The 24769-nt window shown below is 35.9% G+C and overlaps 4 protein-coding genes across 4 annotated transcripts; all 4 read left to right on the top strand.

Annotated features, from left to right (window-relative positions):
• Positions 1–533: 533 nt before the first annotated feature.
• CLUP02_16391 (uncharacterized protein) lies at positions 534–992 on the top strand (the record flags this gene model as incomplete). Its single annotated transcript, XM_049295313.1, has 3 exons — positions 534–624; positions 688–747; positions 817–992. The coding sequence occupies 3 exons, from the start codon at positions 534–536 to the stop codon at positions 990–992; spliced, it is 327 nt and encodes a 108-aa protein (XP_049152460.1).
• Positions 993–4069: 3077 nt separating this feature from the next.
• On the top strand, positions 4070–5291 carry CLUP02_16392 (30S ribosomal protein S7; the record flags this gene model as incomplete). Its single annotated transcript, XM_049295314.1, has 3 exons — positions 4070–4294; positions 4384–4749; positions 4845–5291. 3 exons carry the CDS (start codon positions 4070–4072, stop codon positions 5289–5291), a joined length of 1038 nt encoding a protein of 345 aa, XP_049152461.1.
• A 3448-nt stretch (positions 5292–8739) lies between these two features.
• On the top strand, positions 8740–10977 carry CLUP02_16393 (universal stress protein family; the record flags this gene model as incomplete). Its single annotated transcript, XM_049295315.1, has 3 exons — positions 8740–9835; positions 9884–10748; positions 10806–10977. The coding sequence occupies 3 exons, from the start codon at positions 8740–8742 to the stop codon at positions 10975–10977; spliced, it is 2133 nt and encodes a 710-aa protein (XP_049152462.1).
• Positions 10978–15814: 4837 nt separating this feature from the next.
• Positions 15815–24734, top strand: CLUP02_16394 (uncharacterized protein; the record flags this gene model as incomplete). The annotated part of the gene is made up of 3 exons (XM_049295316.1): positions 15815–15825; positions 24346–24427; positions 24483–24734. 3 exons carry the CDS (start codon positions 15815–15817, stop codon positions 24732–24734), a joined length of 345 nt encoding a protein of 114 aa, XP_049152463.1.
• Positions 24735–24769: the final 35 nt, after the last annotated feature.

A 24769-nucleotide genomic window follows, 5' to 3' on the forward strand; every position in this document is an offset into this window, starting at 1 on the left:
CAAGTACCAGGGCATGAAGAAAAAGAAAGGACACAGGAAACCGACGCGGTCCTGCCGTACCAAACCCAAACGGAATTGGGACGTGATGTTGTGTCGTTACTTCTTTGGATCATGTCCCTTTTCTCTCCATCTTCCCTTCCTTTTCTCTCCTCCCACCTCTCCCCATCCCAAGATGCAGCATGCCGTAGGGTACCAGCCCAATTGATCCCTTACCCGTCTGCATTCGTTGTGCAAACATTTCATTGCCTTCAGAAACAGCTTCTAGCTAATCTCGTCCTGCCACATCACAATCTTTTCTACTCCAATGGGATTATACCCATTTGTTTCACGGCCGACCTGATCCCGAGTATAAGAACCACAAAGTTTCGCTACTCCATAATCGTTTGTCTTGAGAGATATCCACGATCCCAAACCGACTACTACAACATTGATCATCTACTGCAATCTGCAACAACTATTGCTTCGACAACCCCCTCGGCCAGTATACCTCTATAAACCTACTCTTTGTTGCTTCGGCCAAACAATTGCACTGCATGTACTCCAGCAAGTCATACACGTCGACTGCCACCATGTCTGCTTCGTCATACAGCAGTCAAGCAGGCACCTGGCAAGAGCGACTTGAAGGTAGGGATCCGCTATGAAGATGTCGGCCGATATGGACAACGATGCTGACCAATTGTCCTACAGACGCTTGCCGCGAAGCCAACATAATGCCACCCGTCTTCCAGATCGTTTCTGACCGCCGTGGTAAGCTACCTTGCCAGCAATCACCCTAGCCGGCCTGTTCCCCTTACTGATTGATCGTTCTCCAATTAGGCGGCCGCACCGCTTGGTCCAGTCGAGTAACTGTCCACGGCCGTACCCTCTCCGCACGATTCTGGTACGACGGCAAGAACCTCAATAACGCGAAAGAAGACGCCGCCGAAATGGCTCTCAACTACCTTACTGGTTCGAATCCCAGCTCGCCAGCCAACAGCAGAGGCAGCTACTAAAGAAGACAACGAAACGAAAGACGGTTACAGACGTGCAAAGATACCCGCAACTTGCAGCGAAAACATCCATTCGAGCATCAGCGTCTAGCGTCACACTTTTTTGTCTCTTTTATCTTTCAACGCACTTTTCTTGCTCTTACTTTCCTGGGCTTTTGTTTCGGATGTTCAACTGTACGAATACACACCTGGAGTTGAGATTGGGAGACATTGGCCAAATGCCACACGGCACAAGGGGACATCACGGAACATCGGCGTACGGCTACATTTCTACCTACGGTCCATTGGGAGGCTCCGAAAAGGAAGATGGTGCTGAGTTGGTTGAGGAGAAATGGCGCAAAAGAAACATTTGTTTCTCACCACATCAATCCACAAGGGGGCGGTGGGAGGGGCACGCGGCGGCGTGTCTCGCTTCTCTCTGTACTCCTCACACGTGTGGAACAGGGACTGGAGCTGAGAGAAGAAATTCCAACACGAGACAGAACCTTGGCGAAACAGTACCGGCAGAACAGTTGACGGGGTCACGAGAGTCTCTTTCTCATTTAATTCCTTGTTGTTTTGGGCGGCGTTGCGAAGCCGGGCCCAGGTTGGTAATTGGGTTGCAATCTTGGACATTTTTTTTTGCCGTTTATTTTGTTTTCTTTACGGAGCGGCGTTAATGATGGGAAAAGCAACCACCAGTGCAAGGGATGCTGCCGTGGCATAGCTAGGTAGAAAAGGGATTTCCGTTGAACGGAGCTGGTTCCTCTTGCAAAGTTTCCAAAAGAGATGAGGACCAACTTGACGAGACTTCCTTTTTCCTGACGAGGGCGTATCCACTTCTTCCCACACCACTCTGCATTCAATCCACGTGCGACGAGATTAATTCTCCGTTGTTATAGCCTGCGGTGATGACATGGGGATTCTAGCTCACGCAAGGACAAACAAACAAAAAAAAAGACATTGGTGGCTTCATGATGGCAAAGCTGATTACTCTTCAAGACGACGGGCGCTGGAAGGGGGTGTCGATTGGCACGGGGAGGGCGAACGGACATCGTTTGTCCACCTCAATCTCTCTCTGTGTCTACTCTCCCCCACGATGACATAGGTATCTTGGGTTTACTAGTTCTACTATCACCAATGCAGGAGGTCGTTGCGGTGTCGGCGGACGGTGGGCGTGCTGGCTGCTCCCCTCCCTCCCCTCTCCGCCCTCGCCCCCCCTGGACAAAGATGAGCTAGGGAGTCTGCTAGCAACGGGACTGCGGCAGATCCCACGCCAACGCAAAGCTGTCTTGTCAACCTAAGTTGTGTTTGTCCGCGGTTGGCCTATGTATGGTAAAGTAGGAGAGAGAATCTCGAAGGGGGAACCTAGCCAGCCTAGCTTTCATGAACGGTGGGGGAGCTGAGCCAGCTGCCAGCTGGTGCTTTGCGCTAGGGAGCTTGTCAATGGAATGACAAAAGTTGTGACAACTCTTTTCTCTCTCGGTCTGCCCCCTGCCCCCCCGTGAAAGATACGAATGCCTACCTAATCCACGAAAAGATAGAGATAACAACCCCCCCCCCCCCCCCCCCCCCCCCCCCCCCCCCGGCCCGCCCGCGCGGGGGGGGGGGGGGGGGGGGGGGCGGCGGGGGGCGGCGGGGGGGGAAGAGGGGAGGACGGAAGCGCGGCAGGCGAGGACACAGGCGAGCGGGGGTGGGAGGGGGGGGGGGGGGGGGGGGGGGCGGGCGGGGGGGGGTGGGGGGGCGGGGAGGGCAGACAGATGTCGCGCGACGGGCAGAGAAAGTGAAAAGAGCCGCTAAATGCCGTACTGCAGGAAATCTGCACGGAGGGGGGAGTGAGTGACGGCGGCGGTGGTGGTCTATGCAGCGTGTGGCGTGTGGCAGGCAAGGCAGTTTGAATCACGCATGCTCTTATTTTTTCGGGGCGATTGTGATTTGTTCCCAACCTATTCGGTCTACATGCAGCGAGGGGTAAAGGCAGGTGTTCGGAGATGGGGTTTAGGTGTCAAGGTGTGTGTAGGTGTGTGTGAGTGGTATGTTTCTCTCGCTCTCTTTTTAGGTATTCTGTTTGTCGAGGAAATTCGCGGCTTCGACATGTGGGTGGCGTTTGTGACTTAGATAGGTAGGTCCCCTCAAGTTCCCCCATCCCGCCATGGGGGCGAATCTGGCAAATGGCACATTGGGGCATTGGCAAAAGGACTGAGTGGGTGGTTGAGAACCATGGAACTTTGGTGCCTTCATGATGGGCAAAAAAAAGTTTGGGGGCGGGATTTTCTGTGTCACTGAGACATGAAAGAACCCACATGGTGAAAGTGCGGGATGTCGAACAGACGTGGACGCCGTGGGCATCGGCCAAGGAATGGGGTGAGTGAATTAGGGATTTCTCTTTTCCAAGACACTTGCTGCGGCTTCAGGCGGGTTTTGAGATGGGGGAGGGGAAAAGGATTTGGATTTTGTCGTTGGTTTGGCGGCCGCAAGAGAGACCTCGCTGATCATCCTGAAAGAGCTGTAAGCCGCTTCGAGGGAGAGTCTCGTGACTGGCGCTGCTTGCCGTGCCTGGCATTTGAGAAGAAAAATGCCCGTTGGCTTGCAGAGGAAGATGTTGAGTATCACACTGCGAATCTGATGAAGAGGTGTGGTGGTATTGGTGAAGAAGGTCTGCATATTCGGTGAGCGAGAGCGGGAGGTGGGTTGAGATTAGCTTAGGTAAGATGATGTGAGGTTCGTCTCGGTGGGCGGCACGGCCCCGACCGGCTTTAAGCTGGGATGTAGCCTGTAGGAAGGACGTACCTGCCTTACCTAAGCTTCCAGCACCACTCTCGGACAGCGGAGCTACCCTTCTCCGGTGGGAGGCCCACTCGACTCTGAAGCTCGGGCCCAGCTTGAACTGCAAAGGTGTAGGTAAGCAGTCGACGTTGCGAAAGTGGAGCGGCAACATCCGCGCGACTCAATAATTTTCGTGGATTGGCCGCGCTGGGTCGAAAATCGCCAGTCGAATTCAGGGTGCCTTTTCCAACAACTACGACGTCCCGACGACTCGACGCACCTCAATCGGAAGTATACGAGACGACTTCGGTAATTTGAGCACATTCAGAGCAGCCATGTCTCTGCGGCCGAGCCTACAGACCGCCTGCCGGGCGCTCGCGCTGCGGTCTCGACCCCTGGCCCAACGACAGGAACCTCTAGTCTGGGCGGCGACAAAACGAGGATACTCTGACGAGCTGCGCAAGGGTGAAAGGAGCCAGATTCCGGTATTGAAGAAGACAGAGAACGCAGCTTTCCCTCAGGGTCAGGAGGTGCCTGAGTCCGCGCCGGGACAACAGCAGGTATGGAATTTTTGATACCAGGAGGAGGAAGACTACGTGGACGAACGAGGCGGGGAGAATAAGGAATTGCTGACGATCCAATCTTGCAGCCAACAAACGAGGCACTTGAAGCTGCCGCGGCACTGAGCGAGCTCGCAGAGGCGGCAAAGGGACACAGCGCCGGTCTCCAGGGCGGCCTGACGGAAGCCCAGGAGCAGATGCTATACGCCGAGGGCGCCATCCCGCCTACACAATCGGACGGCAACGGCCAGCGCGATCTCGAAATCATAGCTCGCGGCGGGCTTCTCGCGCAGGCTGGGGACGCCGACGAGGTTGCCCCGTCACGGTCCTACAAGTTCCCGCTGCCTACGCTCCCTCTGCCGCCCCATAGCCATCTCAAGTCTCGGTACCACCCCGTGCTAGACCAGTTGACCAACCTGATGATGCGAGATGGCAAGAAGGCCCAGGCGCAAAGAGTACGCCAATCCCAACTCTGGAAACATATGACAAGATCTTGTGTGTCGAGGCAATTGCGAAGAGAATTATGCTGACATTGCGTGCGCCTGCGTAGAATATGGCCATGGTCCTCAACTTTCTGCGAACCTCCCCTCCCCCGATCATCAACCCCAAATACCCGCTCCTTCCCGGCGCCCCGCCGCCGGCGCACCTCCCGCTGAACCCCGTGCTATACCTCACACTGGCCGTGGACTCCGTGGCGCCCCTCATCAAGATCCGCCGCATCGCGGGCGGAGCCGGTGGTGGTCGACCCCTGGAACTTCCCGCACCCCTAGCGGTCCGCCAGAGGCGGCGCGCGGCGTTCCAGTGGATCCTGGACGTGGTCAACAAGAAGCCGTCCAAGGGGTCCGGCCGGACGCAGTTTGCGCACCGCGTGGCGGACGAGCTGATTGCCGTGACCGAGGGGCGGTCGTCCGTGTGGGAGAAGCGGTTGGCGCTGCACAAGTTGGGCACGGCGACGCGTGCCAACTTGACTGCTAAGCCTGTCAAGCAGAATATGTAAAAGGGGGTTGAGGTGTGGGGAGTAGGTTTTGTACGAAGACGAAGAGGGGGAGGGAAAAATAAGATGTGGAGAGAGAGATTTGTAGCAAAGCTGTATATTGTACTATATCATCCCGCCCAAATGTCAGAGCTCGAGAGGAGCCTTTCTGTCCAGACTAATTATCGCCATGAAGAGTGCGTTGGTGGTTCAAGTCTGAAGGCCATGATGTGTCAAGAAGGACGGATTTTGCTCTAACATTCTGCGAGAGCATCCGCATCACTGTGTCAGCGTTGCGCACATTGCCGACGGCATCATCCCCGGCTCATAGCACAGTCTCCAGACCCTCTACTGTACCATTCCTAAGTTGTGACGAGAATGCTACATCTCCCATTGAAACTCTCCCAGGAAGCCATGCTACCCTTGCGGAAAAGACTGAGAATGGCTCCGGCGAGAATCCAGGCAAGCATCAAGAGGCCTCTCGCCATCGTGACCACCGCGTTGCGAAATGACGCCCGGCATGGTCAAACGGCAGACGTAGACTGCAACACAGCCTCAATATGGTGTAGAAAGTTCACTATGTTGTTCGCAGAGGTCTAATGCATCACTGTGCCCCAAAGGATAAAAGGCGGGGTCCCAACGAGGCGATGATAACCAAAGTAACAAAAGGCGTCTGCAACTCTCCGTAGCCCGGAAAGATTCCCGTATTCGATTTGGACTGCGGCCAAGCCACGATACCGTCGTGCCGGCGCCCAGTAGCATTTTCAAAATGGCTTTTCACGTGATGAACCGATGACGTCTTGTCTTACTGTCTCTTCTCTCTTTCCTTCCTAGAAAACCCCGGGCGTTGCTCTGGTCATTGCCTACTGCTCGTACGGTACTGGCTGGCCTACCTCTCCGGGGCGGGCGGCTGAAAGAGTCTTGGGAGTGGTGTTCTAAGGCAATCGGCGCCGTCCACGGTGAACAAATCACCTGCCAAGAAGACGGCCGGTCTTGGCGGTAAGACGCCGGCGTCGTCATCATGGCACCGTCGGAAGCACTGTGCGGCGAAGCGTCTTGCGTCCTCCCCCGCCGCTCGGTAGATGTGAGTGGAGGCTGAAGTATACCTTTGTGGGATGATACGGAGCGCGAAGCGCAGGACGGGTTGGACGGGGACGGTGGCGGAGGCCGCGGGACGTGAGTGTTTCCTACGGGGTTGTGCTTGTGGACGAAAAACCACCGAAAACAAATATTTGTAGTGGGGGGGCGGGCAGGGGATGCGTCATTCACTTTCAAGTCAGTTTTCTATCGTTTGATCTGAGTGCTACACAGTTGAGTGTTTAGCAACCCAAATCTTTGAACAGAGGGGGACAGAACGCTTTCTTTTCAGGACAGTTACTTGCTGTCAATCATTTGACCATTTTTCTCATTTAGATACCATACGATAAATCAGCTCTGAAACCAGCCCTGTCGATCTCGTTCGAACATCGAGAGATAAGTGAGTGTTTCTCAGATCTTCCTCAGATGTTTGTTTCCCCATTCTTTTTTTATTCTTTCTGGTTTCAAAGCACAGTGGTCCTCGAGTACGTACACCTACCTGTTTGAGACGGCTGAGTGGGCACAGAGCATATGTACTCTTTGGATGGTTTGCATACTTGGGGATGGAGTGTCGTGCATCAAATCAGCAGACAAACGTCGGAGAAGGGAGGGCGCTGGGGGCGGCGGCGTAAGCAGAGTTGGAGGTGACATCCCATCTTTCGATTGAGTTTTCGTGGGGCAGCAGCCCAATGGCTCTCGGACGATTCATCGGAATAAGAATTCACTGGGCACAGAAAGGGCACCACGACATGGCACCAATTACTTTTCCAGGTTGTATAAGTGAAGTGGGATGAGATGGGGTACCTCACCGGGTTTCCTGAGTGGGCAGGTACCAGTGGTACCGAGACGGGTGATGACGAAGCACCCACGGCACGCAGTAAGAAGCTGTCTCTCTCGGTCTCTCTGCAGCACTAGGGCGCGACGAAATGGGTGATCTTCTTCAGACTCTGGGGAAATGAGTTTGGGCGCAAGAGAGCAGAGGAATACGGCCCAAATGGGGTTGGCTGGGCTGGATAAGGTGCCCATGGCTCCATTGCCAATCTCATCCCATGTTCAGAGAGTCTTTGCCACAGCAATTGACTCCATGTCAAGTGGTAGACTCCCTTGGACAGAAGAGTCAAAGGACAGGCGATATGTTCATCAAGAACGTAACAAAAACGACGAATTTGGATCGGATGACTGCATTGCTCAGGCACTGTCTGCACCACCACTTTAAGCTCGGTGCATGTTAATCTATCGATCCGTACAGAGTACTACAGACACAGTCACGGGCCAAGGTCACAAAGGCAATGAAAGGAAAGGCTACGCACTACTCCGTACAGACTAACACTCTGTACACAGAAAACGAGGGAGGGCGCCGTCAATAGTCAACTGGTGTCAAAGATGTCGACGCTAAAAGACGGAGCACCTACCCCTCCTCGATCCCTTCCCACCATCCATCCACGTTATCCACGTTCCCCCCCCTCCCCTTTGACCCCTTCTGATCCTCCACCGTCCCATTTCCACAACCATCTCTCTCAAGTCCCGTCTCTCAGAACCTAGAGGTGCCTCTGGTGCCTGCCACCCGCAAAACCCAATCCCCACCTTTTCTTCTCTTACCTTACCTCAGGTCTACGGAGTACTTTGTACTGGTTCGTTCCCAGCCCGCGCTTGTGTTGCCGCTGCCACTGCCACTGCCACCGGGGAACTTTGGGCTGGACTGGGACTACCGTAGTAAGGTAACCTTGGCTAAAGTAGTACGGTAGGTAAAGAAGAGACTAGGAACCACCTTACCTTACTTTCCACCCTTTCTGAGGATACCTTACACAGTACCTTACCCTGCCATTCACTCACTCCACTACCACCAATCGTGTGTCGTGCGCTACCTTACCCTCAGGTTCCTTCAACTCCTTGTTGTTTCTCTCCTACCTTACCTTACCGCACCGCACCCTTTTTTTTTAACCCTTCTCTTCTCCTCCTCCCCCTACCACCGCAACTAACTATTCCTCCTTCATCTGGTCTTGGCAGTTCGACTCGTGCTTCATAAGCTAATTTAGGCCTCCACACACAGCGCACCTTCCTCACTTTTGGTCTGGTCCCCAACGGAGCCATGATCTAAGGAGCCTCCGCCGACCTCCATATCCCAACTGCCCCTACACAATGCTGTTTCTGCCATCCAACTTGCACCGCCAACGTCAACATCGCAAGATCATCCCCCGTTAGATTTACCACAACCACGTATATCCGATCCGAACCAAACCAGACCCCCGTATTCGATTTTACATCAACGAAATCATCACTATCCTCAAGCGAACGAGCTATCACCGCTCTTGTACCACAAAAGCGACGCTCGTAAAGTCCTGAACGAGGCTCCTTCCCCGCCAAGAGCGCAATCCCACTTTCGACCCCATTCAAGATGTCGCACCAACCCATGAGCATGGAAGCCATGCTCGACGAGGAGAGAAGAGATGTTCTGGCCTTGCTCGAGGGTACCGCTGCAAGATCCAACTGGAACACGGGCTCGCCCGTCTCTGCACGCTCGCCATCGCCCTACACAACGCCTCGCTCGCCCGTACGAAGTATGCTGGATATCGGCGCCGATGGAGGTTCCAAGAGCCCACGACTCGGAAACGCCGTACCGGTGCGCAGCATGTTGGATATCAGCGGCCCCCCGGCTCCCGTTCGGAGCATGCTCGATATCAACACCTCGGCTCCAAAGCAGGCTGCCAGTGCCGGCCCCAGTTCTCCAGTCGAATCTCGCGCACCTCATCCGAGGACCTTTTCCGATTCACACTCCCAGAAGCCCAGCTTTGGCCCGCGCGCCCCAATCAATCGAATGGATCCGACACTGGACTACCAATTCTCTGATATTTCTACCAACAATATCGGAACTGCTATGCCGAAGCGCAACACACAGGGAAAGGCGCTGGGCGTGAAGAAGCCGGGCGGCGGTGCCATGGTCGACGTCATGCGCGGCAACGAAATCCCCGGCATTATCCTTCCCGGCGACAGAGCCCGCCACGGCTCTATTGCTAGCAATCCCGTCATGGGTGGGAGAAGCTCTAGCAGAGGTCAAGGCAGCAAATCCAAGTCTCCTCATGGCAGGCTGAGCATGCGCTCCCGCTCGCCCAATGTCAGTGGTCGGCTCCAGCAGATCCCTGGAACTGCCATTCTTGATGACGGCCGGGTGGTGGACATCTCAACCGCCTACCGCAAGCTGTCGGATGCCAATTTGGCATTCTCAGGCGGAGGCCTGTCTGGGCTGGCCGGACGCAAAAAGTCAAGCGCAGACGATGCCGGACTTGGACGTCTTACCAAGGACTACCTCAGCCCTGATGGAGAGGAGCTGGAAGACAGCAGCGACGATGACGCGCACAGTTCTTCTGATGAAGAGAACGAGAGAGGACGTAAGATGTCGCCTCGAGACGAAGAGAGCAATGCAAAGTCCGGCAGCTCAGCCGACAAAGGTGACCGTAAGACGCTCAGTCTACTTGCCGCGGCTGAGGAAGAGCGTAAGTAACTCATGCTCGTGGTAAATTCAGGTGCTAACAAATTTGCAGGCCTGGCAGTCAGTTCCAAGCAACCTCAATACAAATACAAGTCATTGTTAGACGAACCTTCCATCACACTCACCAAGCCAGGCGGCGAGAAGTCAAAATCCAAAGCAGGCATCCGCCCGACCACGGCGTTCGACAACGAGCCAGGCTCGGGAATGGCGTCCGCTGTGAACTCGGACGATGAGGAGGAGCTCAACGACATCAAGCGCGCGCAGAGACTTGCCTTCTCACGAACAGAAACCCTCAACAACCCCGAGTTTTCACGAACTCTACGCATTATCATGCGCGGCGAGTTTGACCAAATCCAGAAGTCGGCCGAAGAGGAGCATCATAGGTTGAGAAAATACCTGGTGGCAACCGATCTCAGCGAGGAGTCGACACACGCCCTGGAATGGACGATCGGCACCGTTCTGCGAGACGGCGATACTCTCATCTGTATCTACTGCGTCGATGAAGAGACTGGTATCTACTCGACCGAGGGAATCATGGTCCCCGACGAGCGTGCCGCGCATCAGGAACAAGCAGCTGCTATCAACGCCATGTCCAGCGCCAAGTCACCGCCGCCAAACATGACCAGCGCCCCGCCTTTCCCTCACCTTCCGCGAGCCTCGGCCTTGAACAATAGCGACTCTTCTTCGCCGGCACCGTCCAGTAGGGAGCGCGGCCGCGCTGAGGAGGAACGTCGTCGTGCGGTTAACGACATTCAGGAGAGGGTTGAGCGGCTGTTGCGAAGGACTCGACTTCAAGTGCGAGTGATTGTCGAGGTCATTCACTGCAAGAATCCAAAGCATCTCATTACCGAAGTGATTGATATTGTCAGCCCTACGTTGGTAATCCTGGGAAGCAGAGGCCGTAGCGCTCTCAAGGGGTTAGCTATCCACCTCATTCAACTCCACTGTTCAAAAACCTGCTAACTATTGAATAGTGTGATTCTTGGCTCGTTCTCCAACTATCTTGTCACCAAGAGCTCGGTGCCTGTCATGGTAGCGCGAAAGCGCCTTCGCAACAAGAGCAAGTACAAGAGAGGCCCTCTCAAGCAGGTCAACGACCTGAACAACCCGGGAACCAAGAGCCTCGCCAACGCCAAGGTTGACTAGAAGGATCCCGCGCCGAGGCGTAGGCTGTCAGGACTGTGGAATCGCTTCAACGCGAGGCGAGCGTCGTGGGCTGAGGAGAGGGAGGAGGTAGAGCCGACGGAGCAGGTGGAGCAGGCGGATCGGCGCAAGAGCGCTTGATGAGCAACACAATTTCCTTTTCATCATGTTCGTACAGGCCTTCCATTTTGGACAGGCCCGAGACACATATCCCGGGCACTTTGTGGGAGAAAGCTTGCCGATTGGGGATGGGACGAAGAGAGCAAACGTGGTTCAGGCTAGATACCAACCACGCGAGGCGTCTCACTTGTTTCTTATTTCCCTAGGGGATTTGACGATTAATCATGTCATAAAAAGCGGTCTAGCAGCAGACACAACAACCAACAGGGTTGAATTCATACTCCGTTCTACAATTTCAAGTCCATTCATGGTCTATGGTTCAGTCCTATCAAGAGACGTCGCGATAGAACGTGAACAAGTCGGTGGCGTTCAGCAATGAGAACCCCGGTGATATCCGGGCCGACGTGATTGTGCATGGACGACGGTGGACAAATGCAAGAAAGGGAGCAGATGAATTATGCCAGTCCGAAATACCTTTTCCGACACGGGTAAACGAACGTTCGTCATGGTCAAGAAGGAGTCACTCTTGAGTAGAATAGAGTCGGCGTTGTCGTCTGTAAGAAGGGGGGGGGGGGGTCCCGCCCGGCGACGGTTGATTCGGTGACGGGACTGAGAGAGTGGGGCACTGGTGCGGGGTGATAAGATAGTGAAAGTGGCTGATTGGGGCCAACTCAGTTGCTTTTTTTCTGGGTCCTCTTGTTCAACTGGGCCAGTCCCGTGTAAACCTGAGATTGCCTGCCCGGCCTCGATGGTACGTACGCAATTGTGCAATTATACCCTATAGGAACGGGGGGTTACCGGTAGGTTAAGTGTGGGTTTTTATTTAAGTAATTTAATAAACTAATAATAACCCACCCTAGTTAAGGTAAGAGTCCCGTATATAATAGTAAGTACTTAGTTATTAATAAATCCTTAAGAAAATTTCTAGCTAATTAGGGGCTAGAAATATTTTATTATATAATCGCTTTATTACTAATTTAAATATTACGAGTTTTATATAATAAGGGAATATACTATTTTACGTTTTACTAAATTATTTTAAAAATATTTCTTAATTATATCTCTTTTTAATTAGATTAAAATTCGCTTATTATAACCGACTTTATAAAATTATTCCCGTAAGACTTATTTATTATATATAATAATAATATTATTTTAATACTTTTACTTTAGTCAAGCGAATTTAATTTATTATAAAATATCTAAGAAAATTTAGATTATAATAGCGTATTTACTTTATATCCTAATCTTTATAAATATCGAGCTCCTATTTATAAAAAGTCGATTAAATAAGTAAGTATTATATAGATTAAACCTCTATATTAAATATTAATATAATACTTAGGTTATAGATAATAGTTTTAATAATTATATTATTATTTTTAATAGCTTAAATATCCGTATTAAAACTTAAAATAACCGAGGCATTATTATAGTATAATAGTTTTAATATATAGCCGGTATACCTAAGTTTCCTCTAACTATTAATAATAGAGTTGCGCTTATTATTTTAACTAAAGCCTTATTTATATAAAAATCGAGCGGCTATAGGATATAGTATATTTAACTTTTTATTTCTTAATATTAAGAATTATTAAAAAATAGTAAATTTAATATAATACCCGATAAGGTATTATTAGTTTTCTAATAATTATTATTATTTTAAGAGATATACTTATAACGTAATATTATTATACTTACTAAAGTAGTAAAGCCTATTTATATATACTTTATAACGACTTTTATTATATAATTATTTTAAAAGACCTTGTTAAGAAGTATAATATACTACGAAATAAAGTTAAGATATTTAATATTATAAAAAAGATTATTAAGTAAGCCCGGTTATTTAAAAAACATTTTAGAAACGTTTTAAAAACGTTTTAAAAACATTTTTAATCGTTTTCTTTTTAAATAAAGTACTATTTATACCGCATATACTAAATTTAAAAAAGGTATTATATATTAAGAATAGAATACGATATATTTTTTTAAACTAAAAAAGATATGATATAGTATATATATAAGATTACTTAATAAGATAATATAAATAACTTATAAAAAACTTAATAAGAGCTTATTAGTCTTTAGTAATAGATCTTAGTATATTAAAATTCGTATCCTTTATAAAGACTTATAAATTATTACTTTTATTTAATTTTATTAAATTAGAAATATTATATATAATATATTAAAATAGCTATAATAAAACGGATGCGTAATTTATAGAGGAAAGGGGTTAAGAATATTATATATTTATATTAAATTATCGAAAACGTCTTACTTATAGTAAGCTTATTAAATATTTTATTAAGGGATAAGGCTAAGTTATTATTAACTAAATAAAACTTATTTTAAATTACTACCTAAACTTAAAATAGTAAAATATTCTATTAAATATTAATACTTTATTCTAAAGGATATTAAGATAATACTATTTATTATTTTAATATTTTATAATAAATATAACTATCTTCTATTATTACTAAATAAAACTCTAAAAGCTATTATTTAAAGTATTTTTTAAGTTCTTTAAAAGATTAATAAACTAAGTACGAGTCTAAACGCCTTTTTTTAATCTCCTTAACTTTAAGAATTCCTAGCTAAGAATAAGGGGCGAATAATTATAAATATTTATCAAAGCCTTATAAAAATAGACTTTTTATAATATATTATCTATAAATGATAGATTTTTTTATTTTTTAAAGAAAGTTAGACCTTAGCTCTTATATTATAATAATAAAGAGAAATAAATAAGTAAATATATATAAATTTCTTTATAAATATAAGAAAATAGCTATTTTAATATTATAATAACCATATAATATAATTAGTATATATACTAATTTAATACTAACTATATAGTTATTTACTTTTTTTTAAAAATAAGCGGAATAATAAAAGTTCGACGATATAAAGTCGTTTATAATTAATATAAACTATAAATATATAAAGGGTATAAGTTAATAAGAAATTATTTAGGGCTAATATAGCTAGAATAGCGAAAAAGGTATATTATAATACTAAAAATATTTCCAAAATATTTCTTAACTTTTATTTTAAAATTATTAATATATTACTTATAAAGCTTTACTTCTTATACGGGTCTATATAAATACTAAAACTATAGATATATATTATTATATATTTCGAGCTATATTTAATATTTTAGAGTAAAAGTATTAAGTTTAGGTTTAATAAAAATACGTTTATAAAACCGGCCTTCTTAGAGTTACTTTAAATTAAGTAAATATAGTAATTAAGGGCTTAAGTAAATACTTTATTAACAAGTTTAACCCTTAATAAATATAGCTTACGTAAGTCTAAAACTCTATACGCCTATATTACGTATATTTTAAAAAAAGTATTAAAAAACTCTTAAATAAAACTTATTCTCGTAATATAAACTCTATTTATAATATATTAATATTTTTTTTAAAATATTAAATAGCACTTAACTATAACGAGCTATATAATATAATTTATTATAAGTATTATATTTTACTATATATAGCTTATAGTAAAAATATTTTAAAAATATTTTAAAAGGGGAAAACGTTTTTAAAATGTTTTTAAAATGTTTCTTATTAATGCCTTACCTAATTAATAATAACTTATTATTTTATAAAAAACTTTTTATAATATACTAACTAAGTAAAGTATAAACGAGAACTAGATATTATAATTAGGTTTTATAATAAGATAACTAAGGTTTTTTTAAAAGACTAGTTTTTAATACTTAATAATATAAATATAGTTAAGATCTTTTATTTAGTTTTATATATTTAAACTAGTTAGTATCTCCCTTTACTTACTATAATTAATAAGTACGTATTAATAATTAGTTATTATAAGTATTAGCTAATTTTCATCGTACTTATAACTAAGATTAAAATTTAATATTACGGGATTTTATAACACGTTATAAGTATATTATAACTTTATATCGAAATATTAATATTATAAGCCGTTTTTAATATTTAATATAACGTTAGAGGATATTTAAAATACGCTTTAATAAATACTTATTAACTATTAAACTAAAAAAAAAAGTAAGAAATTGGGCTAAGAGTTTATAAACTAATACTAAAGAACTATCTCGTACTTAACAAAGAACTTATAAAGATTTAGTTATTAATTAATAAAATAGTTTTTAAAACGAGAACTTTAATAGTTTTAGTTTTAATAATTATAATAATTTTAATAATACTTAGTTTTAATATAAAATAAGTATTTTATTTTTTAGAATACTTTTTTTATTAAATAAAAATTAAAACCTCCCGAGTTCTTTAGTACTTTATAACGGTTTATAAAAATAAGCTACTTAATTATAAATATAAATAAGCGTAAATTATTTTATATTTAAAAAATAATAAGTAAGGGTTAATAAGATCTAAAAGGATAAAAAATAAAAAGAATAAGAGTTTAAATGTAAATAAGAACGTAAAGAGCGCGAGTTTTTAATAAACTAGGCTTATAAAGAGCGTAAGTTTATTATAAAATAAAATTACTTAAATAGGGTAATAGAAATAAAAATAGCGCTTAATTAACGAAAATAGGAGTAGGAAATAAGCTAATAAAATAAAAGCTTTTAAAATATTTTTATATTTATTTCTTTTTTAACTTTATTTTTATTTAAGTAATTTAAAATATTTCTTTTATAATATTAATATAAAGTATAAATTAATATTTATAATATTTTATTAAATTATAAATAAGAATGTTTTATAGGTTTTTTTAAGTATTAATAATAAGAGAAATTATTTTTTTAAGAAAGTAATTTACTAGGGCCGTACTATATATTACGTATTAAAAAAAACTAAATATATTACGCTCTATACTTAATTACTAATTAAAATTAACTAATTTAACCGTTATTTTCTTTTTATTAATAACTTTTAATCTTTTTTTATTTATTTAAAAAGCGAGTTATACTTATTTAAATATATATAAAACCTTTTAGTATTAGCTTATATAAATAATTAAATCTTATATTATATATTCCTTTTTATTAAGGGTTAAGGGGCCCTTTATATATTCCCTTACGTTTATAATATAGCTTATATTAAAGGGATTTTTAGCTCTATAAAATATAAATTTTAAGTTAATATTAATATACTAAATCTTAATATCCGTATTAACTTAGCTATTTATAATATTTATATTATTACCTAGCTAAATTTTATATTATTAAAAAGTACTTTATTAATTCTTAAATATACTTACGTTAATTATAATAATTATAGTATTAAGCTAACTAAGGGTACTTAGCTTAAGAAAAGTAGACTTATTAATAGGTATTTTTAACTTACTAATTACTAACTATATATTAAGAGATTCTTATTAAAATAATATTTTAACTGGCTAACTTCTTAATTAGTTATCTAACTAGCTATTTAAATAATAATTTATATATTAATAAGTTTATTTAATAAAGTTATTTAATAAATCTATTTAGTTTAAATAAAGAGTAGCTTTAGGTAATATTAAAAGTAATAAGAATAAAAAAAATCTTTATAAACTTTAAAAAATAATAAATATTAGCCTATTTAGCCCTTTTTTTAAAAACCTCTACGTTGTTATTAAAGTTTAGAACCTTTATAATTAAAAAAGGCTACTTTTAATTATTATAGCCGATTATTATAATTAACTATTATAACTAATTTCTATTATTAACCTTTTTAATTAGTATTATTATATAAATATTTCACTTAGCTTATTATTAATAAGTAGTTAAAAAGGGTAGCTTACTTATCCTAAATTATATAGTAGTTTTCGTATTAAAATTATTATATTACGTTAAGCGCGTACTTAGGGTATATTACGTATATTATATAATTAAAAAATATACCGTATTATATAATTTTTTTTAAAGCGTAATCCCGTTAAAATTAATCTTTTATACTTATAAAGTTAGAAAAAAACTACTATATAAGAGTTAATAAATTTAATATTATAAAATAGAATAAATATAAAGCTTAAGGCTAAATTATTTAATATACCTTTTAATATAATTAGTTTAATAAGCCTAGGCCTATATAAAGCGCTAGTATTTAATAATATAAGTTTTATAAATACGGTTATAAATAATAAATTATTACTAAGGCTTAAGAAAAGAATAAGTAGTTATTATATTACTATTTAAACCCTTAGTATAATTAATATAATTATAGCCCTAGCTTTAAAGCCTCTATATACCCTTTATATTATAAATTTACTAAAGTAATTAAAAATATTATTAAAACTATAAGCTAACGAGTTAGGATTTAGGCTCGTAATATACGTATTATTATTTAAAAATAGTTTTTAAAGTCCTTATTTACCTAGCGAAATATTTATAATACTAGGACTCGTATAAACTAAAAAAAACTAGCTAAATACTTACTAATTATAATATTAATTAAACTATTTAATAAGCGAGATATTTTATATATAGTAAAATAGGTAAACGACGAGCTAAACCGCCTTATTAACCTTATTTAAACTTTTTTTTACTATCTCTAAATATAAAAACGATTCCCTAAAATAATTAGCTTTAATAATATTTATAATACTAATCGTTTTAAGCTCCCTTTTTTCTAAGTTACTAAGTAGACCTACTTTAAATCTATTTATAACGCTACGTTTAGCTTTATTAATAATAAAAAACTAAAGGGTTTCCGGTTTTTTTTAGTAAATATCTACTAATTTATAAACTAATACTTAGTCCGTTACCTTATTATTATTATTATAAACTATAATAAATAAATAAAAGCTATACTAAATAAGTAGTTTTTAAACGTTTAGTAATAACTTTATATTTATTATATTAACTTTAATATTATATTTAGGGCTAAATAGAAGTAGGTTAAGGACCGTAGTTATAGTAATAATAATAATAAGTTTAATAATAAAGAATATTAGTTATTAATATAAGTAATAGTTATACTAAGTAATAAGGATAAGGCTTATATTAATGTACTTATTAATAAGCCCCCCCTTTATATATATTATAAGGTTTTTATAATATAAAAGCTTCTTATTTTTATTAAAACTAAGTATATTTTTAAAAAAGCCTAGACTAAGTTTTATAAAAAGTTTAATAATTAACGCCTAATCCTCTAGTACTTTTACGTAATATACTTATTTTTAAGAATATAATAGGCCTATTATTTTATTTAAAAATGCTAAAACTTTAACACTTATATTATTTCTAATACTAAGTTAAGTAATAATAATATTAAAAGTTATTTTTTAAATAGTTTTAGTTACTTATATTAGCTTATTAATATTATATAAAATATAATTAGTAATTAAGAGCTACGCTTTTACTAAGCTTATATAAAGGACGAGGTATTTATAAGCTAGGAGTATATAAGTACTCGTTTTAAGTACTTAAATAAACTTTAAATAATACTTTTTTTTAAATATTTTATTTTAATTAGGACGTAAAGCCGGCTTATAAAAAAAGTAATACTATTTAATAAGAGGCTATTTTTAAAACCCCTCGGATTTTATAATTTAAATTATATTATTTTAATTAAACTAAGTATTTTATATTATTATAAGATCTATTTTAAAATATTAAATTTAGCTATTTTTAATAAGTAAGAAGTATACCCTTAGTAGCGTTTTTAAAAAACGTCTTTTTTAAATCTATATTATTAAATCCTTAACTTTAAAATTATTATATCCCTTTATAATAAGCTAAAGAATATAGTATAGCTTATTTTATTATAACTAGTTTTATTTAAAAAAAGCCGGTTAGTTAATTAAACCCGTATTATTTATAATAACTAAAGTATTAATAATAAAAAGCAAGGCCGTTTATTTAAAAATAAGAATAAGTTAATACTAACTAAGCTTATAAAAAAAATAAGTTAGCTAAATTAAAACTAAATATTAAGCTTATTTTAATAATAAATAAAGAGCTAATTTAGCGTTTTTAATAAAAAGAGGATAATAAAGAATTATATAAATAAATAACTAATATAGCTTAGTATTTAAAAAAATAGAACTAATAAAAAATAGTTTATAATAATAATAAATTATTATAATTACGTTAAAAGAAGTAGTTAAATAAACGTTATTATAATTTACTTTTTATATATTTTAATAATATAATAAAAAGAAGCCTTATTTATTTAAAATTTATAAAAGCTTAGATTATTAACTTATTTAAAATTTATAAATCTTAAATAAGTAATATAATAGTTTTAAATAAGTACGTAAGTTATAATAGTATTCTTATTTTTAAAAATTCTAAACTAAAGCTTAAGTTAGAGAGAATAATAAAAATAGTTATATTAATATAATTATTTTTATTACTTTTATAAGGAAGTACTATTTTTTTAAACTAATTAAAAAGTAAAATAATAACGCTTATATAAAAGCGACGCCCGTATATTAATTTATAATGCCTATATATTAATTCTTATTATATAAACGGGATTATTTATAATTCTTTTTATATTAAATCCTTTTTTTTTAAACTTAAGGAGCTATTCTTTTATATTAACTAAGAGTTTTTATTTAATACGTCTTTTAAAAAAGTTAAGTATATTTTTTATAATAGGGTCCGTTTTACCATTTTTTTTTATATTTTTATAAATTTAAGAAAGTATAGTAAAATATTTAATATTATTCTCTTTAAAAATATAAAGTTAATAAGTAAGTATTTCCTTTTTTTTTTTTTTTTACTAAGGTTTTAATAAGAAATAAAGTAATATTATACTTAGATCGCTTACTATTTTTAAGTTATTTTAAGTACTATCTTATTTATTCTTTATTATTTTAATAAATAAAATAGTTATTATTATAATAAACTATTTATAAAAGTTATTTATAAGGGAATTTTTTATTTATAATATTAGCTCGTTTTTTTAAAATAAGTTAGTATTAAATACGTTTAGGTTATTAATAATTTCTAATTATATATCTTATTTTATTATAATTATAGTATTTAAAGTCCTTTTTTTAACGAGGTTTTTTATATTTAGTAATACTAAGGTCTATAGGTTCTCTATATTATTTATAGGACGTATTTTATTATTATTAATTTCTTAGGTTATTTTAATAATTACTTAGTAATTTATTATAACTTTAGTATTTTTTATTAAAATTAATTTAAAAGCGCCGTATTTCTCCCTTTTTTTACGTCGTTTATATAATTAAGTATTAATTTTAATAATAAGCTTAATATAATATAAAAAATCTATTCATATTTTTACTTTACTAAGTTCGTCCTTAACTTTATTTTTTAATCCTTAATAAAATAAGAAAATATAGGTTTTTTTAATAAAATCGAATTATATTATAAGTTTTTTAAACTTAGTAATATAGTATAAAATAAACTTAGTTTATTAAAAATTAGCTAGGTCTTTTTTAGTTTATCGTTTTTTATTAAGGTTTTAAAATAAAGATTTAAAAGTATTTTAAAATCTTATTATATTAATAAAAATATTTACGGTTTTTTTTTTATAATATAGTAAATAACCGTTATTATTAAGGAATTTTCTTTAAAAAAGTTCGAACTACTCTAGGGCTTATTTTTTAAAAAAAAGTTATTACGTAAATAATTCGTTTAATTTTATTATAAAATTAGTAATATAAAACGTTTAATAAGTTTTAATTTAAATTAAAAATCCTTTAAGATATTTAGTAGTTCTATTAAAAATAATAAGTATATTAAACTTAAGTTTTTTTTATTTATTTATAAGAGTTTTAATAATACTAATAATAGCTTAGAGAGTTCTAATTTTTTATTTTAAATCGTTTACTTCTCTTTTTTTAATTCCTAAGTTAATTATAGCTTCGTTAACTATATTTTAAAAAGTAATAATATATTTATTATTTTTAATTAAAATTATAACTATTTAAGTAGAGTTATTATTAAAAAGCTTTGCGAGTCTTTTATTTTGTTTATTATTTTATTTAATAATACGTCGTATTTTTTATAATTTACTTTTTTAAAAACTATATTATTATTAGAGTTATAAATAACGTTAAGTATTTTATTATCCTCGGCCTTAGCTAGTTTATTAATTAAGTTAATAAGTTTTTTAGAGTTAAATAAAAAAGTACTTAAAGTTTTAAAAAATATCGTCGTTTCTTTTTATTATTTAGTAAGTTTTATAAAGTTAACTTATTAAATAAGAGTAATTAAAATATTATAACTAGCTAATTATAATAAGTTTATTAATAAAAACTAAGGCTACGAGTACTAAGTAAATAGTATTATAATTATAAATAGCTTCTCTAAAATTATATTTATAAATTATAAAATAAATAAAGCTTTAGTAATTAATTATAACCTTATTAAAAGGGGTTTTTAATAAGAATAACTAAAAATAATCGTAAGATTTAATACCAAGTTAATTATTAAAAAAGCTATAAAAAGTCTATTCTTAAGCCTAGCTTAAGTTTATATTATATATAAGTCCGCTTATAAATATATATTTTATTAATAATTACTTTTATTTATTAAGTAATTACTTAATAAATACTAATAAGCGATTACTTAAAGTAATTATAATAATTACTTTATTACGTAATTACTACTTTTTATTTATATATAACTTATTTATAATTCTTTTATTTTATAAGAGTTACTTTATATTCTTATATTTTTATATATATAATATATTATAGCTATTATAAGTTTATAGGGCGGGTCTTAGTTTTAGTTATATATATTAAGTTATAATAATTATTATTAAAATTTAAAAAGAGAATAAGTAGCTATTATGTTATTATTTAAACCTTAAGTATAATTAATATAATTATAGCCCTAGTTTTAAAGCTTTTATATACTTTTTATTTATTTTTATATTCTGTTTTTATTAACTACTCGGGTAGTTCTTAATATTAACTATATAATATTAATATATAATATTAGTAAATATTTATACTATCTTAGTAAACTTTATATACTTTTTATATTATAAACTTATTAAAGTAGTTAAGGATATTATTAAAATTATAAGTTAATAAGTTAGGATTTAGGCTCGTAATATACGTATTATTATTTAAAAATAGTTTTAAAATCTTTATTTACTTAGTAAAATATTTATAACGCTAAGGCTTATATAAATTAAGAAAAACTAGCTAAATAATTATTAATTATAATATTAATTAACTATTAGTAATAATAATATAATAAGACTATATACATATATATATATTATTTATTATAATAATAAATATATATATTATTATATAATATTAATATTTTAATTATAAATAACTAGTAAATTATATTAAATATATAATTATATAATAAGCTTATAATTTATTAAAATAAGTTAATAATTTATTATTTTATTATTTATTAATTAATTTATATTTATAAATATTATAGAAATTAGAAAGATAGAAATATTTAAAAAGTATTTAAGATATATTAAGGAAATATTTAAAATATATTAAGGAATATTTAGGAAATTTTTTAGAAACTTTTTAGAAATTTTTAAGAAATTTTTAAGAAACTTTTAGGAAATTTTTAGGAAATTTTTAGGAAATTTTTAGGAAATTTTTAGGAAATATTTAGGAAATATTTACGAGTAATATATTATTTACTTAGTATTTATAGCCTTAACCTCTATTTATATATTTATTATAAATATTTATTTATAATACTATAACATTTTTAATTCATATAATACTATTTTAAAAAGGTAAGTAAAATACTTCTATTTTAATAAACTCTTTACTTATAAACTTCCCTAAACTAATTATTCCCTATTATCCCTTAACCCTTAATTATACTTTTTATTTATTTATATTTTTAATAAAGATTTAAGTAAAAGTAGCGGGGTTTATTTAAGAATCCGTCTTATTATTATTAAAATTATTAGTGGGGGTAGGCTAGACCGGCTTATTTTTAACTATTTTACTATTCTAGCCTATTTATTTAGGGGTTTTAAAGATTTTTAAAAATAATTAATATTAAGTATAATAATATATAAGTATTAATAAAGTAATATATTAGAGATATTTTTATTTAATACGAGTTTAGAATAATAGTATTTATAAAATACTAAGTAAGTTAGCTCGTATATATTAAAAAGAGAATAAGTTATAAAATTTAATTAAAAAAAGCGTTAATTAAAAAATAAATTATATTTATTATAATTAATAACGTTTTATAATTTATAAACCTTATAGTTCTCTTCGGGGCTAAGCTTAATATTTATTTTTATTCAAGTAACGTCTTATTAAAAATAGTTAGTTTTATAAATTAGAAATATTTTAAAAATATTTTTATTTATAGTACTATCCTTTTTAAAAGGGATAGTAAATAATACCTTATTATTTATAATAATTTTAAGCTTTTAGGGGGTATTTAGGGGCGTATCCTAGCCCTTTATAAATAATATTATTTTAATATAATATTTTATAAAAAACTATTAATAAGGTTAAAAATATTAATATAAAATGGGAAGTAATTTATAAGTAACCTCGAGGTTAATAATAGTAAAAAGGGATTTTTTATAAAAAATTACGGAGTTAATATAATAACCCTCTTCGAGGTACTTTTTAAGTATACTAAAAAACGATTAATAATAACTATTAAAATAAAAGCTATTAGTTTTTAAGTAATAGTAATAAAGTTCTCTTAATAATAAGATTACTTAAACTTATTATTATAAAAATAAGTAAATAAATTACGTATTTAATTATAATAATAAAGATAAAACTCATACTATTAGTTTTAAATATAAAGAGATTCTTAAGCTAGCCCCTCTTATTATTAATATAAAACTTAAAGCTATTACTATTATAATAATAAAAAAGTATTATAAAATTAATTTAAAAATGTTTTAAATTAATTATTAATAAATTTTAAGTACGATAGTAAGTTTTATAATAAATTTTTTTAATAAAAGTTATAATAAAGGGTAGAAGTTTAAAAAAAGGGATATAAAAGTTTAAAAAAAGGGACGTAACTTAGTTAAGATAAAAAAAAAGTATAAGTTAGAATTATTTCTTATAGAGCGGACCTTAATTAAGTAATAGTACCTTAATTAACTATAATTTATTTTTAAAATATTTTTAGCCCGAGTACTTTAAAAAAAAAAACGAAGTCTAATTAGTTAAATTTAGCTAGGATCTAATAATATCTAAGTACTTACTATTATGCACGGGACTCTTACCTTAACTAGGGGGGGTTATTATTAGTTTATGTGTAGACTCTTTCATTTGAGGTTCGTTCTGATAAAGCGTGGGCTAAAAATGCGAGAAGCCTAGTGTGCTGTGTGGTGTACTGCGTAGCTTCGCTCTGGGTAGGGGTTTTCGTGCCTTGATCCATCATGATATGGCTGTGTACATCTTATGTGTGGACATACGCCGATTGGTACCTCTCAACTTCACGACTTCATACAATGCCTACCTAGTGTGCCAGTTCTTAGGCTGGCCCCTCCCTTGGGGACGCGAGTCTTGGGTTCCCTTGCCTACACTACCCGCGTCTTGTTGGCGTCGCCGTCGAATCGGATGCTCCCGAGGCCTTGTCGGTGAGTCACTTTGATTGGATCGCGCAACTCTTTTGGAAACGTCAAGAGACGGGACTCGGGAGAGGTTTGTTTGTTTACGTTCCAAAGTGGAAAGACAGCCTGAAAGTCAGTGGGAAAAGCAGGACCCCGCCTTCCCATTCTCGTGCTTGACATTGGGTGACGGGGTCCCGTGACCAGGGATGCAA

The sequence above is a fragment of the Colletotrichum lupini genome, chromosome 9 (genome assembly GCF_023278565.1).
Source record: "Colletotrichum lupini chromosome 9, complete sequence".
NCBI lineage: Eukaryota > Fungi > Ascomycota > Sordariomycetes > Glomerellales > Glomerellaceae > Colletotrichum > Colletotrichum lupini.